The following is a 19,020-nucleotide window of genomic DNA, read 5'->3' as shown; positions in this document are numbered from 1 at the left end:
AATGAACTGAATGACTGAATAAATTGGTGTTACACCAACTTTGTGTAAGAGTATGGATCAGCCATTGACTGTATCTAAAAAGTTCAGGTGTCCTCCCATAATGAGGAAGTGTAAATTGTTTCAGCTCACGGACTCAACCAACATGCACCCTAATGTGAATTTGCCAGGCCTATATACATCGCTCCTCGCACTTGGGTCATCCCAATTAATCCGTGAGGCGCCATCTTATGCTAGCATTCTTACGACTGAGTATATGTCCACGTTTTGTGGACCAAACACCACAAATAAATGCTCTTCAAGTCTGATTTTGCGAGAAATGAGAAATTTGAAGACTTGCTTCTTAAAATTTTGAAACTTTTCCAGGAAGAATGTTGCAGATACATGCGTAGATAACAATAAAGAAAAGCAGCCTCCTCTCTGCATCCTCTGTTCGTTACAGTATCATCACTCCAGCGCACGAGCTGTTAATATTCTGAACCGAATCTGATAATCGAGTCAAAAAAACTCGGCTCTCCCCCATTTTTAATTCACTTTGCGCACGCTGAAAGTATCCTGACCAACACCATTCCCCGTCCGAACTTATGAAGAGCAACTCTTCAACATGACCATCCAACTCTACAATGATCAAGAACTGATAGCGATTGCAACTCGAGTTGATTACTCCATGTACTACTACTAGGCACTCAGAGTTGCATCTTGGAGGAGCAGCAAATCCGATAGCAAAGGAGGAATTACGAAACGCCGCTCGAAGAAGTTGAATACGGTAAAAGCACTCGGTCAAGCCTGGGTTTGATTAGCACACGTTTGCTCTCTAAAATGCCCAAAGACCGGAATGGTGTGATAGAGTACTGCAATGACTCAATTTGACAACTTGTTGCTCAAGAGTTTAACCACGAGGCTATTTTAGTGGAACTTCAAATCTAGTCACTAAATTTTGATATATGATCGCTTGATGCACTGAAGTTTCAATAGTTTTTCCAACCTTTTTTATCGTAATTCAACCAGTTGTCCGGGGAATATGCTAACATGAAGCCCACATGGCGATGACACGGCATCCTGAAAAATGGCCACATGTCCGCCACGTCAGCAATACGTGTAAATAATTGGACTTCTCCCCTGGTTTTTTCTAGGGCAGCCAACCCGTTATGTGCCATCATGCCGGTGTCCTTTGTTTACTTTTTTTTGGATCATTATTAGGGGTGAGCACCAATTGAGGGCAGATCCTGGAACCAGTTCGAACTGATAGTGTGCGGTCTGGTTCGGTCCGGTTTTTGCAAGAAATGGTCCAATCCTAGGTCCCAAAAATTAGGAACCACCACTTTGCAATTTGGTTCCAGGGTCAGAATGCTAAACAGGATAGAATCCAAGTTCCAGGGGTTGGACCGGTCTAACCTTGGAACCGCTCACCCTCTGCTCGTTACTAGAACGATTTGTGTTTAGTGAAAATGTTTCCGTACTTGTTGATTTCGAGCGTGTCATGTTCATATGGTATCGAACTCGGATTTTTCTCGACAAAGTTCAATCGTGTTTGAGTCAATGTCTTTTTGTGGATGTCAAGAATTTTTTATTTTTTATTTGGTCAAAGAAATACTTGCTTCATTCATTGCTTTAAGTGATACCACTACTACATGAAAAAGGGGCCTCAGAACATATTAGATCCCATAGGATTTTCGGGGGATTAGAAGTCCAATAACTAGAGAGCTCATTTCGTCCGTGGGACTTAGAAACCCAATCCGCTATTTGATTTGCTTCTTTTCGACAGTGGGCTAATTGTAAGCTTTTGAAGTGATGTCAAGAATTGACAGAGATGATTTGCCGTGGCCTTCTTTTGCTCCAAACGATGAGGATAAGAGAGAAAAACACACGATTGACGAGATTACAGAAAGACTTCAACATAACAAGTCCTATTCACATGAATAGCAGAGCCTTGCTCTTTTGGTGTGCTTCGTATGCTAAATGCTCCTCCTCCAAAATCAATGCTTTCCCTGGTACGTCACTGGTGGCGTCATATTCCCCAAAACATCGTGGGTCACTCCAAATTAGTCAAGAATCCTGGTCGGCCGTTGTCTTCTCGTCGGTGAATTCCGACCAGAGGGAACTGAAGAGGCCAAACGTTGATCGCCATTCTTAGAAGAGTCCAACTCCACGTGACTGTTCATATGAAATGTCGGATTCCGTGAACATATATAATATATATATAATAAGAATACTTATAGTTTAGGCAATTAAAAATGATGGATTCCACGCGAATTCGATTTATACATATAGATTAGGTTTTATAGGATGCGCTTTCTTTTCACACGGGGAAGTCCAAGCCAAGTCATCTCCGCATGTTTTGCGGCGAAGTAAAAAAGAAAGCCATGCACGTGTTTTATGGCATGCGCACGTGATCACGTCACTCGATTGTCACAATTATCTTTTTCCGATTCCTCGCTTCAAATTGAAGAGGGCGAATCTTAAGATCGGTGGTCCCCTGTGCTTGCCCCTTTTTCTCTGGAAAATTGCAATTTTGCGGACACCGTCCACAAGTAAAGTCAATCAATTACTCTCCAAAAAAAAAAAGGGAGGTATTTCGCATTAGGGTTTTTTTCCCTTACCTTTATATCAAATGATAAGAACAATAACTAATGTGTAAAAACCCTAATGCGCATTAGGGAAGTATGCAACCAAGGCATTCTGTCAGTAGACTCGAACTTTATTCTTACAACGATCAATTCAATCAAACATTCGCCGTTGACACTTTAAACGTCGGAGCCTGAGTTTAGAAAAACCAACCAATGAATAACGTCCAAAATGTGGAAAACAAGAGGCTGTGACTTTGAAATAGGCGAGACTCATGTACTCAGTGGTCGTAATAACAAAAGCCCCTTTTTTGGTGACGTATTCCTAAAAACCCTCCATGAATTCCCTTATCCGGAAGAGGAGGAGTTTCGAACTCCTCGCCTCCCCCATTCAACGGGCCTAGTACCGGGGCAAAATGGGGTGAAATTAGTATTTCTCGCTTTATTGGGGGGGCGAAAATGATAGTGAAAAAAGGAAAGAGCCTTGTATAAACACAGGACCCAAAACGGACAAGGACCAAGAACCGTGAAGTGATTAGAGCGAAACTCGGACGCACTCGCTCAGCTCGCCAGCTGCTGGCCATCCCTCGCCCGCAGACATGGCGAGGCGGAGCTGCTCCTGCGTTTTCTATGCTGCACCGTTCTTGTGGGCACTCCTCCTCAGGCCAGCCATTGGCTATGCCAAGAAGCACAACACTCTGTTCGTGTTCGGTGACTCCCTCTTCGACCCCGGCAACAACCAGTACGTGAACGCCACTCCCGGCGGCGGCGACGTGGCCACTTCCCCGCCTTATGGAGAGACCTACTTCAAGCACGCCACCGGCCGACTGTCCGACGGTCGCCTCGTCCCCGATTTCATCGGTACAGGAAACGAACACTTCTCACCAGACCGAACGTTCGCTTTTAGTTCTTCTCGGGGGGTGCTATGTCCAGTCCATTTAAGAAATACCAAATTTTTTTCTCCGATTAAAACGACACAGCACACGGGACAGTATCATAGGCCATAGGTAGTAGGCGTTGGAGTTGGCGAATACTTCGGGACCACTTGTTTCACCATGCAGATGCACGCCCACGTGAGCTTAGGGAAGCGAAGTGTTGTCCAACGACATGTGACCCATGCGTGCGGAATACGGGGTTCGGGCGCGCCCACGGAATCCCATTGCCGGTCGCCAGCGGGGGTTCGAGGCGCGCCAGCCGCGGGGTTCCATTGCCGGTCAGTGGACATTGCCACCTCGCCGGTGGCGGGCGGGCTCGGGGCGGCGCCGCCCGAACCTCAACGGGTTTGGGGGCCCGTATAGTACGAGATTAAGAGATTTCATATAGGTTTAGGTTTGGGCCCATTTGGGGCATATATATATTTTGCTCGTTTTTCGGATCATTGTAACGAGTTGAGTGGGCAGAACCGAAAAACATAGTGAAATCTCTTTGCGGACGTAACCCTAATCGAGGGTGAACTGGTAAATTCGTGCATCGTCTATTTTCTCATTTTTACGTGTGATCGTTGCTGTCTCGGTTCTCGATACGTCCCTTCAATTGGTATCGGGCGGAGTTGTTCGAGGAATTAGGGTTTATTCGAGATGTCGGGAGGATCACGAATTGAGATAGAAAAATTCGGCCGGAACGGTTTGATCTGTGGAAGATGAAGATGGAGGATCTTCTCTGTGATCGAGAACTTTGGTCGGCAATCGAAACGGAAAGGCTGTTCTTTGCACAACACTGGTGTCGTGATAGGCAAGGAAGCGGTGAAGGAAACGGATTCAACTTCCAAACCGCGGATCCAAAGGAGATTGAAGCTGGAATCGGATTGATCGGAGAGCAAAGGGTTTGATTCGGCTTTGTCTCGCACTCGATTCGACAAACGTGATGGGGAACCTACGGCCCGGGGACCTATGGCGGCTAGATCGGTATCAAAGTAAGTCGTTAGTTAATAAGCTATTTTTGAGGAAAAAGCTGTATAATCTTCGGATGCATGAGGGCGACTCGTTTTACGCACATCTGTATAACTTTAACACATTGATTAGTCAACTCGTATCAATCGGTGTTAAGTTCCAAGATGATGATAAGGCAATAACACTTGCTCCATTCCTTCTAGGATTCATGGGATAACTGATTGTGGTGATCGGTGGTGGGGATAAGGAATTATCGTATGAAAGTGTGTGTTACGCTTTGTTATCGGAGGAGACACGAAGAAAGGGATCAGAAATTCCGGTAAAGAGGCATTGGCGGCTAGGGGAAGGCCAACGAGAGAGACTCGAATCCGAGAGGACCCGGATCCAAATCTCGTGGGCGATCGAAGAGTAGGGAGAGGAGGGTACGAGTCTTTGGAAATGTCAAGAGTGGGGCCATGTGAAGCGGAATTTGTAAAAACAAGCCGGTTTTAAGAAAGAAGCTGAATCATCCTCGGGTAAAACAGGTCGATGCGGGAGATATGTATTTGGGCTGCTGCGTGTATGGCGCAATCGGACAAGGATATATGGTTGATCGATACGGTGCTTCATACCACATGACGCCTCATAGACACCGGTTTTGTGAATATGAGCAATATAATGGTGGGGATGTCATGCTCGGAGATGATCTGCAGTTCAAATTGTCGGGCGTGGCGGGGTAAAGGCGAGGATGAGTAATGGCACGGTGAAGACTATTCCGGACGTGATGCACATACCCTTGATGAGTAGAAATTTGTTATCGGTCGGTACGATGGGCGATTCGGGGGTTATTTTTAGCGTGATAAGGATTCGTGCAAGATGACTCGAGGTTCTATTGTGATTGCACGAGGAGTCCGTTACGGGACATTATACAAGCTGCTCGGGAAACAAGTGAGTTGGTAGTGGGTTCGTTTAAGAGGCCAAGGAAGATGGACATGATACGTCCATGTTGTGGCATCGAGAGGTTAGGGCATATCGGAGAAAAGGGGTCTACCTTAGCTTCAAGTCGATGGTAGAAGGAATTCCAAAATGCTCTATGGGTTTCGGGTTACGTGAACACTGTCTCCATGGAAAACGAGGCAGAGTTAGCTTCCAACACACTTGGTACAAGAGCAACGCGAGGTTCTCGAGGCGATTCACGCGATGTCTTTGGACCTACTTCGACTCCATCTATTGGAGGATCCAGTACTATGTATCGTTCATAGATGATTTTTCGAGATATAGTTGGATTTATTTTATTAAAAGTAAATCGAGATGTATTCGAGAAATTTCGAAATTTAAGGTTTTGGTTGAAAACCAATTGGGCGAGGAAAATCAAGGTCCTTCGTACGGATAACGGAGGTGAATTACATTCGGATAAGTTCGAGCAATTTTGTGTGGATAATGGTATTGCAAGGCGAAGACGACTCCATATACGCCTCAACGAATGGGGTAGCCGAAAGATTAAATCGGTCACTCATAGAAAAGGCAAGATGCATGCTTGAGTTGGGCGGGTTTGGGGACGGAATTTTGGGCGAAGCGTAGCCACAGCCCGATTATTTGAAGAACCGTCACCGACCTCATCGGTGAAGGATCGTACACCATATGAGGCGGTGTTTGGGAAGAAGCCGAATCTGTCCCATGTTCGGGTGTTCGGGTGTGACGCATATGTTCATGTACCCAAGGAGAAGCGGGGCAAGCTTGACAACAAGTCCGAGAAGAACATATTTGTCGGATACAAGGAAGGGGTCAAAGGCTATAAGCTGTGGAATCCAGAATCAAAGACCATTGTATATAGCAGGGATGTTGTCTTTCGTGAATCACAACCCCAGGTTGGCACACGAAATGTGATGAGCCCAAGAAAGTGGTAGTGCTTGAAGAAAGTCCTAAAGCTGAAACTGTGGAGATGGTTCCACAAGGCACGCTAGTAGAGTCGATTCGAATCGGAGCAAGGGGACTCGGTTAATGAAGTCGAGGATGCGATTCGGATGAAGACCGGATACGAATAGCATGCCGGCTCTCGGGAGATCGACGCGGAAAGAAAGGTACCACTTCGATACTCACTTAGTGCTTTAAGTACGTTTCATGCTTTGAGCATTACGGAGATGATCCTAGTTACGCAAAAGGGCGAGATCTATGGATGATGCGAATCGGTGGGAGCTCGCAATGATAGATGAGATGCGATCGCTTGATAAAAATGAAACATGGAGCTTGTGTAAATTGCCTAAGGATAGAAAGCCAATTGGGTGTAAATGGGTGTTCAAGTGAAAGTGAAACCGGATGGGGCCGTAGAAAGTACAAGGCTAGGCTTGTAGCCAAGGGGTACTCTCGGATTGAGGGAGTTGACTATGACGAGATTTTCTCTCCGTGGCGAAGTTGACCTCGATACGGTTTGTTCTGTCTATAGCAGTGCATATGATCTTGAGGTAGAACAGATGGATGTAAAGACGGCATTCCTTCATGGGAACTTGGAGGAGGAGATATATATGAGGCAACGGAAGGCTTTGAAGTAAGAGGAAAGGAGAATTTGGTGTGCAAATTGAAAAAGTCTTTATATGGGCTGAAGCAGTCACCGAGGATGTGGTACGAAGTTTGACACGTACATGCTCCCGGCTTAATTTTGTGCGTTCAAATTCGACCATTGCGTTTATGTGAAGAGAACGGGCGATCGGTTTGTCATTCTCACGCTATATGTGGATGATATGTTGTTGATCGGGAATAATGTGAAGATGGTGAATTACGTGAAGAGTTTGCTGGCCAAAAAGTTCGAAATGAAAGACTTGGGGCCCCAAATTTTATTTTGGGCATGCGATTAGGAGGGACCGTGAGAAACGGAAGGCGTGGCTAGGGCGGGAGAAATACATAAAAGAAATATTGAAGAAATTCAATATGATAGACCGCAAGCCTGTTGGTACCCCTATACCTTTAGGGACCAAGCTATCTCGGAACAATGTCCAAAAACGGATGAAGAAGGTGAAGAGATGGCCCGAATTCCAAACGCGAGTGCGGTGGGTAGCTTGATGTATGCTATGGTGTGCACGCGTCCGGATATAGCCCAAGCGGGGAATCTTGAGTCGATATATGTCTAACCCGGGTAGAGAACACTGGAATGCGATCAAAAGAGTTTTCAGGTATCTTCGTGGAACTTTGAATTTTTCTTTATGTTTTGAAGGTACGGGAATGGAAACATGTTTGATATCGTAGGCCATGTAGATGCTGATTGGGGTGGAGATATTGATAGTAGACGGTCCACTAGCGGATATGTTTTCACATTGTTTGGTGCTTGCATTGAGTTGGATGAGCAGGAGGCAAAGCGTGGTAGCGCTTTCTTCTACCGAGGGAGTATATGGCTTTTACTCATGCTTTGGAAAAGAGGCCGTATGGTTACGGCGGTTGTGCTTGGAGCTCGGTTTTGAGCAAGGTGCCATAGAGGTGAGATGTGATAATCAAGGGGCTATTTATTTAGCTAAGAATCCAGCATTTCACTCACGCACAAAGCACATTGATATACAATATCATTTCATCCGAGAAAAGGTAGAGAAGAAAGAGGTTCGGCTTGTAAAGGTTGACACGGTAGAAAATAGTTCGACTTCCTTACTAAAGCCGTCACGGGTGCGAAGTTTGAATGGTGCTCTACTGCGATTGGATTGAAGAAGAATGATATTGGAAAGGCCCTCATTTGCGCGAAGTATCCACCAAGTGGGAGAATGTTGGAGTTGGCGAATACTTGGGACCCTTGTTTCTCACACCGGGTACGCCCACGTGAGTTTAGGGAAGCGAAGTGTTGTCCAACGACATGTGACCCATGCGTGCGGAATCGCGGGGTTCGGGGCGGCGCCCGCTAGGTGCCCATTTGCCGGTCGGCAGGCGGGGGTTCGAGGCGGCGCCCACAGACGGGGTTCAAGGTGGCCCGTATAGTGCGAGATTAAGAGATTTCATATAGGTTTAGGTTTTTGGCCCATTTGGGGCATATATATATATTTTGCTCGTTTTTCAGATCATTGTAACGAGTTGAGTGGCTGTAAACCGAAAAAACATAGTGAAATCTCTTTGCAGGACGTAACCCTAATCGAGGGTGAACCTGTAAATTCGTGCATCGTCTATTTTCTCTGTTTTCTGCGTGATCGTTCTGTCTCGGTTCTCGATACGTCCCTTCAGTAGCAACGTCGATCAGAATTGGTGTGCTTTCGTGAAAGCAGAATGTTACTTCGTATGACTATGTATCTACAATTTATTCTGTTGTCTTGTATGTGCAGCTGAGTTTGCTAAGCTGCCCATTCTTCCGCCGTATTTGCAACCGGGTACCCAAAATTTGACTGACGGGGCTAACTTCGCATCCAGCGGAGGCGCTGTTCTGCCCAGCGATCATCCGGGACCGGTGAGTAAACTGTAATGCAGCTTTACTATAGTCTTATGTAGCAGAAACATTTGTATGTGCATAGATACTTTATTTACTGCATACTTGGTATTGATCTCGCCTAACTTGAATTTGAATCAGATTGATTTGGGAAAGCAACTGGACTACTTCAAGGAAGCGGTGAAATCACTGAGAGCCAAGTTGGGCGATGCCGGGGCCAAAAGGGTCCTCAGGAGTGCCGTCTATCTGTTCAGCATTGGAGGGAACGACTACTTTCGCCTCTACAGAACTAAACCGAACGTCACTCAATCGTACCGCCGCGTATACATATCGATTGTTGTCGGCAATATCACATCAGCTCTCAAGGTAACCACAACTCGCTGTTTAGGTCCATAGAGCAAAATTAAGAGATGGACAAGCAAATACAAAGAATCAGGGAACTAATTTCTTGCTCTGATTCCATGTAAAACCAAGCGACCAACTGATTGCGCTGACAATTTTAATCTTTCTTTGTACTTAGCATGTTCTAATGGATGTTGTGATCCATCATATGCAGGAAATTTATGGGCTCGGAGGACGAAAAATCGCTTTCCAGAATGCAGGGCCACTGGGCTGTTTGCCAGCCGTGAGAGCCAGGAGCAATGGAACTGGCTGCGCGGAGGAACTGCAAGCCCATGCCAGACTTCACAACCGAGAGCTCGCAATCACCCTCAGGAAGTTGAAGACACAGTTGCCGGGATTGGAGTATTCGATCTTTGATTACTACAACTCGCTCAAAGATCGGATCTTTAACCCTTCCAAATATGGTAGGTGCCAAGACCAATGTTCCATTGCATTATTACATTGCTTACGGCTCAAGACTCTTTTTTGACTCTGAATTTCTTCTCACCCCCTTGTGAAGGCTTCAAGGACGGGCAGGCGGCGTGTTGTGGCTCTGGGCCTTACCGAGGATCAAGCTGCGGGGGGATGCAGAAATACGAGGTGTGCAGTGACCCGAGCGAGTACATTTGGTTCGACGGTGGGCACACGACGGAGGCGGCGAATTACCAGTTGGCACAACTTATTTGGAGCGCAGCAGCGCCCGTCACAGGGCCTTCCAATGTGAGGCAATTCTTCGCGCATTAGTATAAGGATGTCTTGCATGTCACCACGGTCGGTAGACTTGTTGTGCACCTAGAATAGCTTGGATATATATGTCTAATACCGTCTCCGCCTGTTGCGGATGATTTAGAGAACCTTGTGTGATCGATGTTGCTTCTACAGTGGGGTATATGCTTTATGGCTTCCTCTATTTAGCGCTTCTTCTGATACACCTTTTTAAAGCTTTGCCAAGTTTGAGCAGCAATGAGACATACTTCGGGAGCTTCGTTAGTTAGCAGTACATGCCAGGGGACTAAAGAATTCCGATGAAGTTAATCCTGGTTCGAAATCACTGGCAAAAAGAAAAGAAAAAATGTTGCGAAGTTCGAATCTGTTGTTGAATGTAGATGGCATTTCTGCTTCTATATTTTGCTGTGATGAAAGAAAGGGGAGGAAAGGGTGATCAAGAACTAAAGGGTAGGACATGGTAGAGGCTCAATTTAGCAGACAGGTAGCTTGAGTGTACGTACTTTCAAAGTCTTCGAGGCACAAATCATGCTTGCTGGGAAGTGCACGCTCTTATCAACAAGTGCTCCAACCTAAAATCTGATTAAAATCTAATTAAAATTTGGTGACTTGTAAGATCATCAAATGTTCAAATTACATGGACACTTGAAGGGGTAAACTCGAGGCCAATTAGCATAAGCTCAATAAGGAATTTTACCAAATTTACATGGAGGTCCATGTGCATCAGCTCTGTTTTGCAGTCGATAGAGTAGAATCCGGGGGGGCGGCAGCGGCGGCGGCTCCACAACATTAGATGCAACAATCAAAAGTGACGTCGTTCGCGACATTATCTGGATGCGCCAGTCTCTGCCTCGTCGCTGCTTTCATCGCCGTTGCCTCCATATGCCCGTTTTGAGACCATTCTTTGTCAGCAAAATGTCAAAAACTCAATATGGCCCGATAGACTGGCATATGGGATTGATGTACAACCTTTGATTTTGCGGGTCAAACATGATCACAGCATGTGGTTCCCGCAAGGTCACCGATTATGATGCGCATCGGGTCCGGGGTTAACTTCGTTGAAGAAAGGGAGGAAGGATAGTAATCGAGAACTAATGGGTAAGGACATGTACCGGCTTAATTTGGCTGATCTAAACTTTATTCGCCGTTGCAGTGAGATTTGGCTAATTCGTTAATTCGAAGAATAATTAATACCATCGAAGTATCTTGTACATTATCTCTTGCAGGATCTATGATGGGATATTGGTGCAAAAAGGAAAAGCATTGAGTGCCTCGATATCTATAACATCAAAGGGAACGGGCAGCTTTTACAGACACTCCCACGTATTTTGAGTCTCTCTCGTTAGAGATGTTGATCTCTCTCTCTATACTTCTCATGGAATTCATTCAGTGAGTCGCCGAGTCCTACTTTTAGAAGGAGAAGTAGCAGATTGGGCTACTTATTAAAGGAGTTAGCTTTAGCTATTGTGAGGCAACCCCATGGTACAACCATAGAGTGTTTGTGGCAATGGTGGTGGTGGCGATATGTATCACTCGTGCATGTATTTGAGAGAGAGAGAGTGAGAGCACGAGCTAAGGGGGTGAATAGCTGCAAGCGACTGTGTAGTGATTGTCTTGGCAGTGGACAGAATCAAATCCCAATCACAACTATCCAATCTCATGCTTAAAAGGGTTCGTAATACTTTGCTTTATGCTTTTCCCTATGAATTTTCCTGTGCAGGTGAATGCTGTTGAGGCGGTAACCATGTGTATATATTTACAGATACATCATGTTTTGGTAAAATCGAGATATTTTTGGTTATGTGACATAATATGAGTCGGTTTATCGTGTCACTGATGAGTGTGATCATTTAGAGAAGCGAATTTACATCTCAAACCAAATCTAATTAGAATCAGATAACATGTATAAGCTAATGTAATTCAAATGTTCACATGCACATGAAGGGGAGGGGGGGTAAACTTACGGCCTATAAGCACAAAGCTCGATAAGAAATTTACCGAAAGAATGGGACGTCCACCATGCACATCAGCTTTATTTTTGCAGTCAATCTCAATGGGACTATACTAAGATTCCCCTTTCTTTCCCGCCAGAATCAGGTGGGGGCCCCGCGACATTATGACGCGGCATCAAAAGTGACAGTCGTTTGATGACATCTGTCTGGACGCTGCCCCATTCATGGTCGCCTGTCAGCAGTTTCTGCCCCCCTACTGCAGCTGCTTTTATTGCCCCTGGCTTTGCTTCGCTTCCATGCTTTTCGGGACCACTCCGTTCCACGAAAACGCGTGCAACCATTTGATTCACGAGGAAATTTCAAATAACAACTTGAATTTAGACTATTTTCTAAAAAAAAGAATTAAAAATGAATATTATCTCAAATAAGCGACTGAAGATCAATCAATCCATAAAGATCGAGAACTTGCCAACCGATTAAAAATTCTCCTGTCGACAGGCAAGTGATGTTTCGCGCATTGGAATTTCTTCCATCTACCCAGATCCATCCATTGGACCAACTCATTTGCAATCATTGATTTTGTGGCTCCAACGTGGGATCCCCACAAGTCGCTCGCGCGGTGTCGCCGATCTCGATGCACTCCGGGCCCGGGCAATCACCACCCTGCGTGAGCAATCGGGGCTCTCTTCGGGACCAGCAACGTATAGCTCACCGGCCTTTCCCAGATGCAAGGACGAAGCCATCTTTCTCCTTTCTCCCGTTCTCGCCATCAAAAGAAACAGACCCGAGCAGGTACAGACAAGCATCGAGTTGACCCCATCTTCTGCATATTGTGGGAACCATAATTTTTAAAGGTTGGACCGACACGTCCTTGTCCTCGCTAGATTGCGAGGTCGGCTTTGTCGAATAAGTTCTCACCAAGTGGGACACGGACATACTCACGTTGTTTCTATCCTCCAGCTGCGAAATTACTTTTTAGACCATGCCCTCATCTATAAATGCCACTTGGTCCTAAATTCGTATCATCAGCTGGTTCTCCTTTTGGTGCTGTAGAGTGTAGAGTGACTCCCTGCCTTTAGCATTCGCCACACAAATGACCATGCTTCACATGGACAGTTTCGGCTCACTCTTCCTCACATTGTCCTTCTGCGCAATCCTCCTGCTTCCGCTGAGCTGCCGCGCCGAGCTGCCGGAGAACCACGTGGCGTTCTTCATCTTCGGGGACTCGCTCTTGGATTCGGGGAACAACATTTACCTAAACTTCAGTGGCACTCTTAACTTTCCTTATGGAGAGACCTTCTTCAAGCACCCAACGGGACGAGTCTGCGACGGGAGGATCGTTCCCGACTTCATATGTAAGAGTTGCTCCTGCTAATATATTTCCCGTTTTCCCCCCTCAGCTCTATTTCGCCACATGACTATTCCTGGTGAAGCTGTCAGAAGAAAGATAACGTTGGCTTGTTCTTACAATGCGAATGTAAATTATGTGATCCTTTTTCTTTTTCCTTGACAACAGCTGAATATGCAAAGCTTCCATACATCAAACCGTACTTGGAGCCTGGGTTCACCGACTACACTAACGGGGTCAATTTCGCATGCGCCGGAGCCGGCGTTCTCCCGGAAACTCATCCCGGAACTGTAAGACGTATACACTTTTCGCCGAGCTAGTCCGGTTCAATGTTAAGCTGTTCGCTTTTTTGTCTTTCTTGATGCAATTAATGTTGGACGAGTCACTTCTCTCTGATGGTTTGTCTAATCGGCTTTGATCAGCTATACTTTAAGCTGCAACTGAACTATTTCGAGGAGGTAGTGAAGGGGTTGAAGCAACAATTAGGTGACGCCGGTGCCCGCAAGTTGCTCTCGAAGGCGGTCTATCTGTTCAGCATCGGAGGGAACGATTACAATGCCATTCAGAACAATCCCGAGGCAACTGCATCTTTCAGGAAAATGTACATGACCATGGTCCTGGGCAATATCACGGAGGGGATCAAAGTACATAACCATCCTCTGCTCACCCAATTTCATTTCTTGAACTTGAAAAGAATTTGGGAGCTAAAAGGAATCTATTTTGTTTGGTGATGTTGCAGCAAGTTTATGCACTTGGAGGGAGGAAATTCGCCTTCCAGAACGTCGGGCCGATCGGGTGCATGCCGGCCACTCGAGCCGCGTCCGGGTCAGAGGGATGCGTGCACGACCCGACCGTGATAGCAAAGATGCACAACATAGCCCTGTCGAGACTGCTGAAGAGAATCAAGCAGGGGCGACCGGGATTCAAATACGCCCTGTTTGATTACTACACTTCCCTCACCATGAGGACTCTATATAGCTCGAAATTCGGTACGTCCCCAACCCCAAGTCCTCTAATTTAAACCCGGTCATCGAAATTCAAGACGGTTGTTGTGGAACACTGATTCGAATCAAAGCATGGTCATCTAGCATCATTCACTTTTGATCATTGAATTGGACAATCTCTTATTTGGTGCAGAAATTTCGCTGATGTTCTTGAAATATCTGTGATGCTTTTGTTTGGTGCAGGGTTCAGGGTTGGGATGAGTGCGTGCTGCGGGAGTGGTCCATTCAACGGGCAATTCTCATGTGGGAAAATGAATGGCACAACAAGTGTTTACAATCTGTGTAGCGACCCGAGTGAGTATGTGTGGTTCGATGCTGCTCATCCGACCGAGATGGCCAACAGGCAACTCGCGTCTCTGCTGTGGGACGGACCCTCTCGCACCGTGGGGCCTTACAATATGAAGATGTTCTTTGAAATGTCATAGTAGCTGTTTCATGTCCTATGTTACATCTACAATTTTCTGAGACCGAGTAATAAAAGGCATAGTTTCTCTGCGGTATTGCCGGTGCGCGATGTCTGCAAACTTGGGTCGATGGATTCTTGCGCCCGTCCCATGAATCTGAGTCGAGGTGAGATATTAGGCAAAGAATTGCCCGGTTATTAAGCGACCGATGCACGTCACGGTCGAGCGACGATGTGGTGTGCCGCGTGCGTCAACCATCAGATATCTTCCCGTAATGTTGGGTTCGTGGTCTCAATGTGCTAGGTCCATGAGTACGTTTCTTATTACCAGAGATGTAGAGTAGACATTCAGAAGTGGAGGCTCCGTGCTTGTGGGGTCACCGTCAACTCAATCGCCAGTCAAAGCTGAACTTCCTCGGTTTTCACTGGACTTCCTTTTCTTGTGTTCTCACCATCACAATCACTTCAAATCGGGAGTGAACATAGAAATTGCAGTTGGTCAATTTCCGTCGTTCCCACCTCCAATCAATTTGTGCAGACTTTGAATACGAGTGAATTTTGATTTAAAAGTTAATACTATCGAAAATCTCACTTTGCCGTCGTGACACTTTTGTTATCAGGTACGAGGTTTTTGTGTACGGTTATTCCACTTGTAATTTGCAATATATCTCTTACCTTACCAAAAAAAAAAACTCAAATTGGCTTCTTCATCCAAACTAATTTTCATCTCACAAAAGATCTCAAACCGATACCTCTGACCCAAATCCAACCTCCAAACTCCCCTCCCCCCAATAGGAACTATAAGATTCATATACTCTGCATTTCTTGTACGTACACAATGTATGAATATGATTTCCAAGGGCTAGAGTAAAGTCCACGTATTGCAACCAAGACATATTACACACGATTTATTTCAACTCTCTTTTTTGGGAAGAGAACAAAAACATTGAACACACCTACTCATGCGGTCCACAATATTGAGCCCAAATTTCATGCGGGCTCACGTTTAGGTGTACTACGCTAGTGAAGACCGTCCGATCTGGTGAGACCCACATGGACTTCGGGTATCCATGAACATATTTTCCCTTTGTTCACTTGTTGATGGAAATGGAATCGTTCACTTCAACTCCGAAATCAAAATGAAAAATACTGATAGCGTCGAGATGAAGCACAAGTGATTAAGAATTCATGGCATAAGCAGAAATGAGATCCTCCTCTAATGAAGACTACGTGTAATGTTTCCCGTAAACCAGACTCCATTAATTCTGATTCTTCTGCAATGGCGCAGGCTTTCCCTCCCCCAAGCACAATCCAGACCCAACATGAAAATGGCGATGGGCAAAGCGAGCTTGAAGCTTCCGGTCAGCAAGAGCGACCAAACGGTGCTCTTTGCTTAAGCAGGCGAAGATTTTGTCATACTCCCTCTTCCTCATACCCTGCATTGCCAGTCGGAATGGCGATCCAACTCCTCGAGAAAAACAGAGATGGTGGGCAGTTTAGGCAATCTCTACGGCGGCGTCGAGAAGCTTAACGATGTGTGCATTGAATGTTCCAAGAAATGAGTATTACTCAATATGGTCTGACAGACTCACTGGCCTTTCCAGATGCAACGAAGCCATCTTTCTTGGGCACATCACGACTGGAGTAAATACAACTGACATGGTGTGTAGAATAAGTTCTGGCCAAGTGGACTCCAACGTGCCTACGTAGTTTCTATCCTCCAACCCAAGATTACGTTTTAGACCATGCCCTGATCTATAAATAGTAAACGCCACTTGGTCCTAGATTCATGTCAACCGTCTCCTTTAGGTGATTTGATTTGACTCTGCCATTAGCATCCGACATTCAAAACAAATATGCTTCGCATGGATAACTTCAGCTCACTCTTCGTCACATTATTCTTCTGCGCAATCCTCCTGCTTCCGCCGAGCTGCCACGGTGCGCTGCCGGAGAACCACGCGGCGTTCTTCATCTTCGGGGACTCGCTCTTGGACTCAGGGAACAACCTTTACCTAAACGACAGTGGCAAGGCTGATTCCTTGCCCTATGGAGAGACCTTCTTCAAGCATCCGACAGGACGACTCTGCGATGGACGCATCGTTCCTGACTTCATATGTAAGAATTGCACCTGCATTCTATTTTGCCGCATGACTAGTGCTAGTGAAGCTTTCAAAAGAAGAAAATGTAGCTTGTTCTTAAAATGCGAAAGCTAATTATGTGATCCTTTCGTTTCCTTGGCACAGCTGAATATGCAAAGCTCCCATACATCAAACCATACTTGGAGCCCGGGTTCACCAACTACACCAATGGGGTCAATTTCGCGTCTGCCGGAGCCGGTGTTCTCCCGGGAACTCATCCCGGAACTGTAAGACATGCTCTTTTCGCGTGCTATTCTGGTTTGATGTAAAGTAGTTCGCTTTTTTGAAGATAAATATTGATCGAGTCAATTATCTCTGATGGATTATCTAATTGGCTTGATCAGCTATACTTTAAGCTGCAACTGAACTGTTTCGAGGATGTAGTGAAGGGGTTGAAGCAACAACTAGGCGATGCTGACGCCCACAATTTGCTCTCGAAGGCGGTCTACCTGTTTAGTATCGGAGGGAACGATTACAATACAATTCCGAACAATACCAAAGCAACTACATCTTTCAGGAAAATGTACATGAGCATGGTCTTGGGCAATTTCACGGCGGGGATCGAAGTATATGACCAGGCTCTACTAACCCAATTCCATTTCTTGAACTTGAACAGAATTTGGGAACTAAAAGGAAGCTATTTTTATGGATGATATTGCAGCAACTGTATGCACATGGAGGGAGGAAATTCGCCTTCCAGAACGTCGGGCCGATTGGGTGCATGCCGGCTGCTCGAGCCTCGTCCGGAGCTGAGGGATGCTTGCACGACCCAACCGTGATAGCAAAGATGCACAACATAGCGCTGTCGAGACTGCTGAAGAGGATCGAACAGGGGCTACCGGGATTCAAATATGCCCTGTTCGATTACTACACTTGCCTCACCATGAGAACTCTATATAGCTCAAAATTTGGTACTATCCAACCCCAAGTCCTCTAATTCAAACCCATCGTCGAAATTCAAGAGAGTTACCGTTTCGAATGACAGCATGGTCATTTAGCTTCCGTCACTTTGATCATTGAATTGGACAATTCATGTGTCTCTTCTTGGTGCAGAAATTTGCTGATGTTCTTGTAATATCTTTGATGCTTTTGTTTGGTGCAGGGTTCAAGGATGGGAAGAGTGCGTGCTGCGGGACTGGCCCATACAATGGACTATTATTCTCATGTGGGAAAAAGAATGGCACAACGAGTGCTTACACTCTGTGTAGCGACCCAAGTGAGTATGTGTGGTTCGATGCTGCTCATCCTACTGAGATGGTCAACAGGCAACTCGCGTCTCTGCTGTGGGATGGACCCTCTCACACTGTGGGGCCTTATAATTTGAAGATGTTCTTTGAAATGCCATAGTAGTCGTTCTGTGTTGTGTGTTACATCCATAAAGTTTTGAGGCTCGAGTAATAAAATGCATAGTTTCTATGGTGTTACCGGTGCGCAATGTCTGCAACCTTGGGCTGACGCATTCTCGTGCCGTCATAAATCTGAGTTGAGGTGCGATATTAGGCAAAGAATCGCCTGGTTATTAGGCAATGGTTACACATCATGGTTGAGTGAAGATGCGGGGTGCCGTGTGTGGCAACCATCAAATATCTTCTCATAGTTTCAGGTTCGTGGTTTTAATGGGCTAGATCCACGAGTAGCGTTCCTATTACAGAAGATACTTCTGATAATTTTGGCGTTGAATGGGAGAAGAATTGAATTGGCAGTTCCACTCGCATTCACCGTTACAGGCGCCGGACCGGTTGGGTCATCGTCAACCACCAGTTAAAGCTGAACTTCCTCTTCTTGTGCTCTCACCATCACAATCTCTTCCAATCGTGAGTGAACATACAATTTACAGTTGACCAATTTCGCGCATTCCGCGTCGAATCAATTAATGCGAACTTTTTAATACCGTTGAGCTTCGATTCTAATGCATGTGCATTCATGTGAAGAACTCCCCTATGACATGCCAGCTTGCTTCTGTGATTTCAGTAATCGATGTAAGTCACGTTTGCATGGATTATTTAATCTACTATTCACAAATCCCGTTTCTGCACATGGGTAACTGCAAGAATAAAACCGATCCGCAATGAAAGATCTAAAGCGGTGTAGCCAACGACAGGTGACTGTTAACCGCTTCTTACTAGCATTTCAAAACTGAACCGGAGATTTGAACTGTTCCCAGCATGGGATCGACTCCAAATTAAATTCACTCGCCAAGTCCTCCAACGCTTGAGATCTGATGTTTCAGTGATCAATCCAGTCCA

General features: G+C 45.7%; 2 protein-coding genes across 2 annotated transcripts in view; both read left to right on the top strand.

Annotated features, from left to right (window-relative positions):
* Positions 1-18,194, top strand: part of LOC115686275 (GDSL esterase/lipase 4-like) — a 32,522-nt gene extending 14,328 nt beyond the window's left edge. The window contains exon 5 of the mRNA XM_056314100.1: positions 17,877-18,194. Within this exon, the coding sequence (XP_056170075.1) occupies positions 17,877-18,121 (245 nt within the window). The 3' untranslated portion in view covers positions 18,122-18,194. The remainder of the gene's footprint in view (positions 1-17,876) is intronic.
* Positions 3,059-14,733, top strand: LOC115685670 (uncharacterized). Its single transcript, XM_056313858.1, has 12 exons — positions 3,059-3,422; positions 8,722-8,843; positions 8,964-9,188; positions 9,379-9,628; positions 9,724-9,946; positions 10,086-10,089; positions 11,650-11,667; positions 12,942-13,236; positions 13,398-13,519; positions 13,652-13,873; positions 13,969-14,218; positions 14,417-14,733. Exons 1-12 carry the CDS (start codon positions 3,161-3,163, stop codon positions 14,656-14,658), a joined length of 2,235 nt encoding a protein of 744 aa, XP_056169833.1. The 5' UTR covers positions 3,059-3,160; the 3' UTR covers positions 14,659-14,733.
* Positions 18,195-19,020: the final 826 nt, after the last annotated feature.

This window comes from Syzygium oleosum, unplaced genomic scaffold, assembly GCF_021117445.2.
Source record: "Syzygium oleosum isolate NSW1041296 unplaced genomic scaffold, Sole_v2.1 Sole_v2.08, whole genome shotgun sequence".
Lineage (NCBI taxonomy): Eukaryota > Viridiplantae > Streptophyta > Magnoliopsida > Myrtales > Myrtaceae > Syzygium > Syzygium oleosum.
Note: the sequence above shows the minus strand (reverse complement) of the source record. Positions and strands in the feature narration are given on the sequence as shown.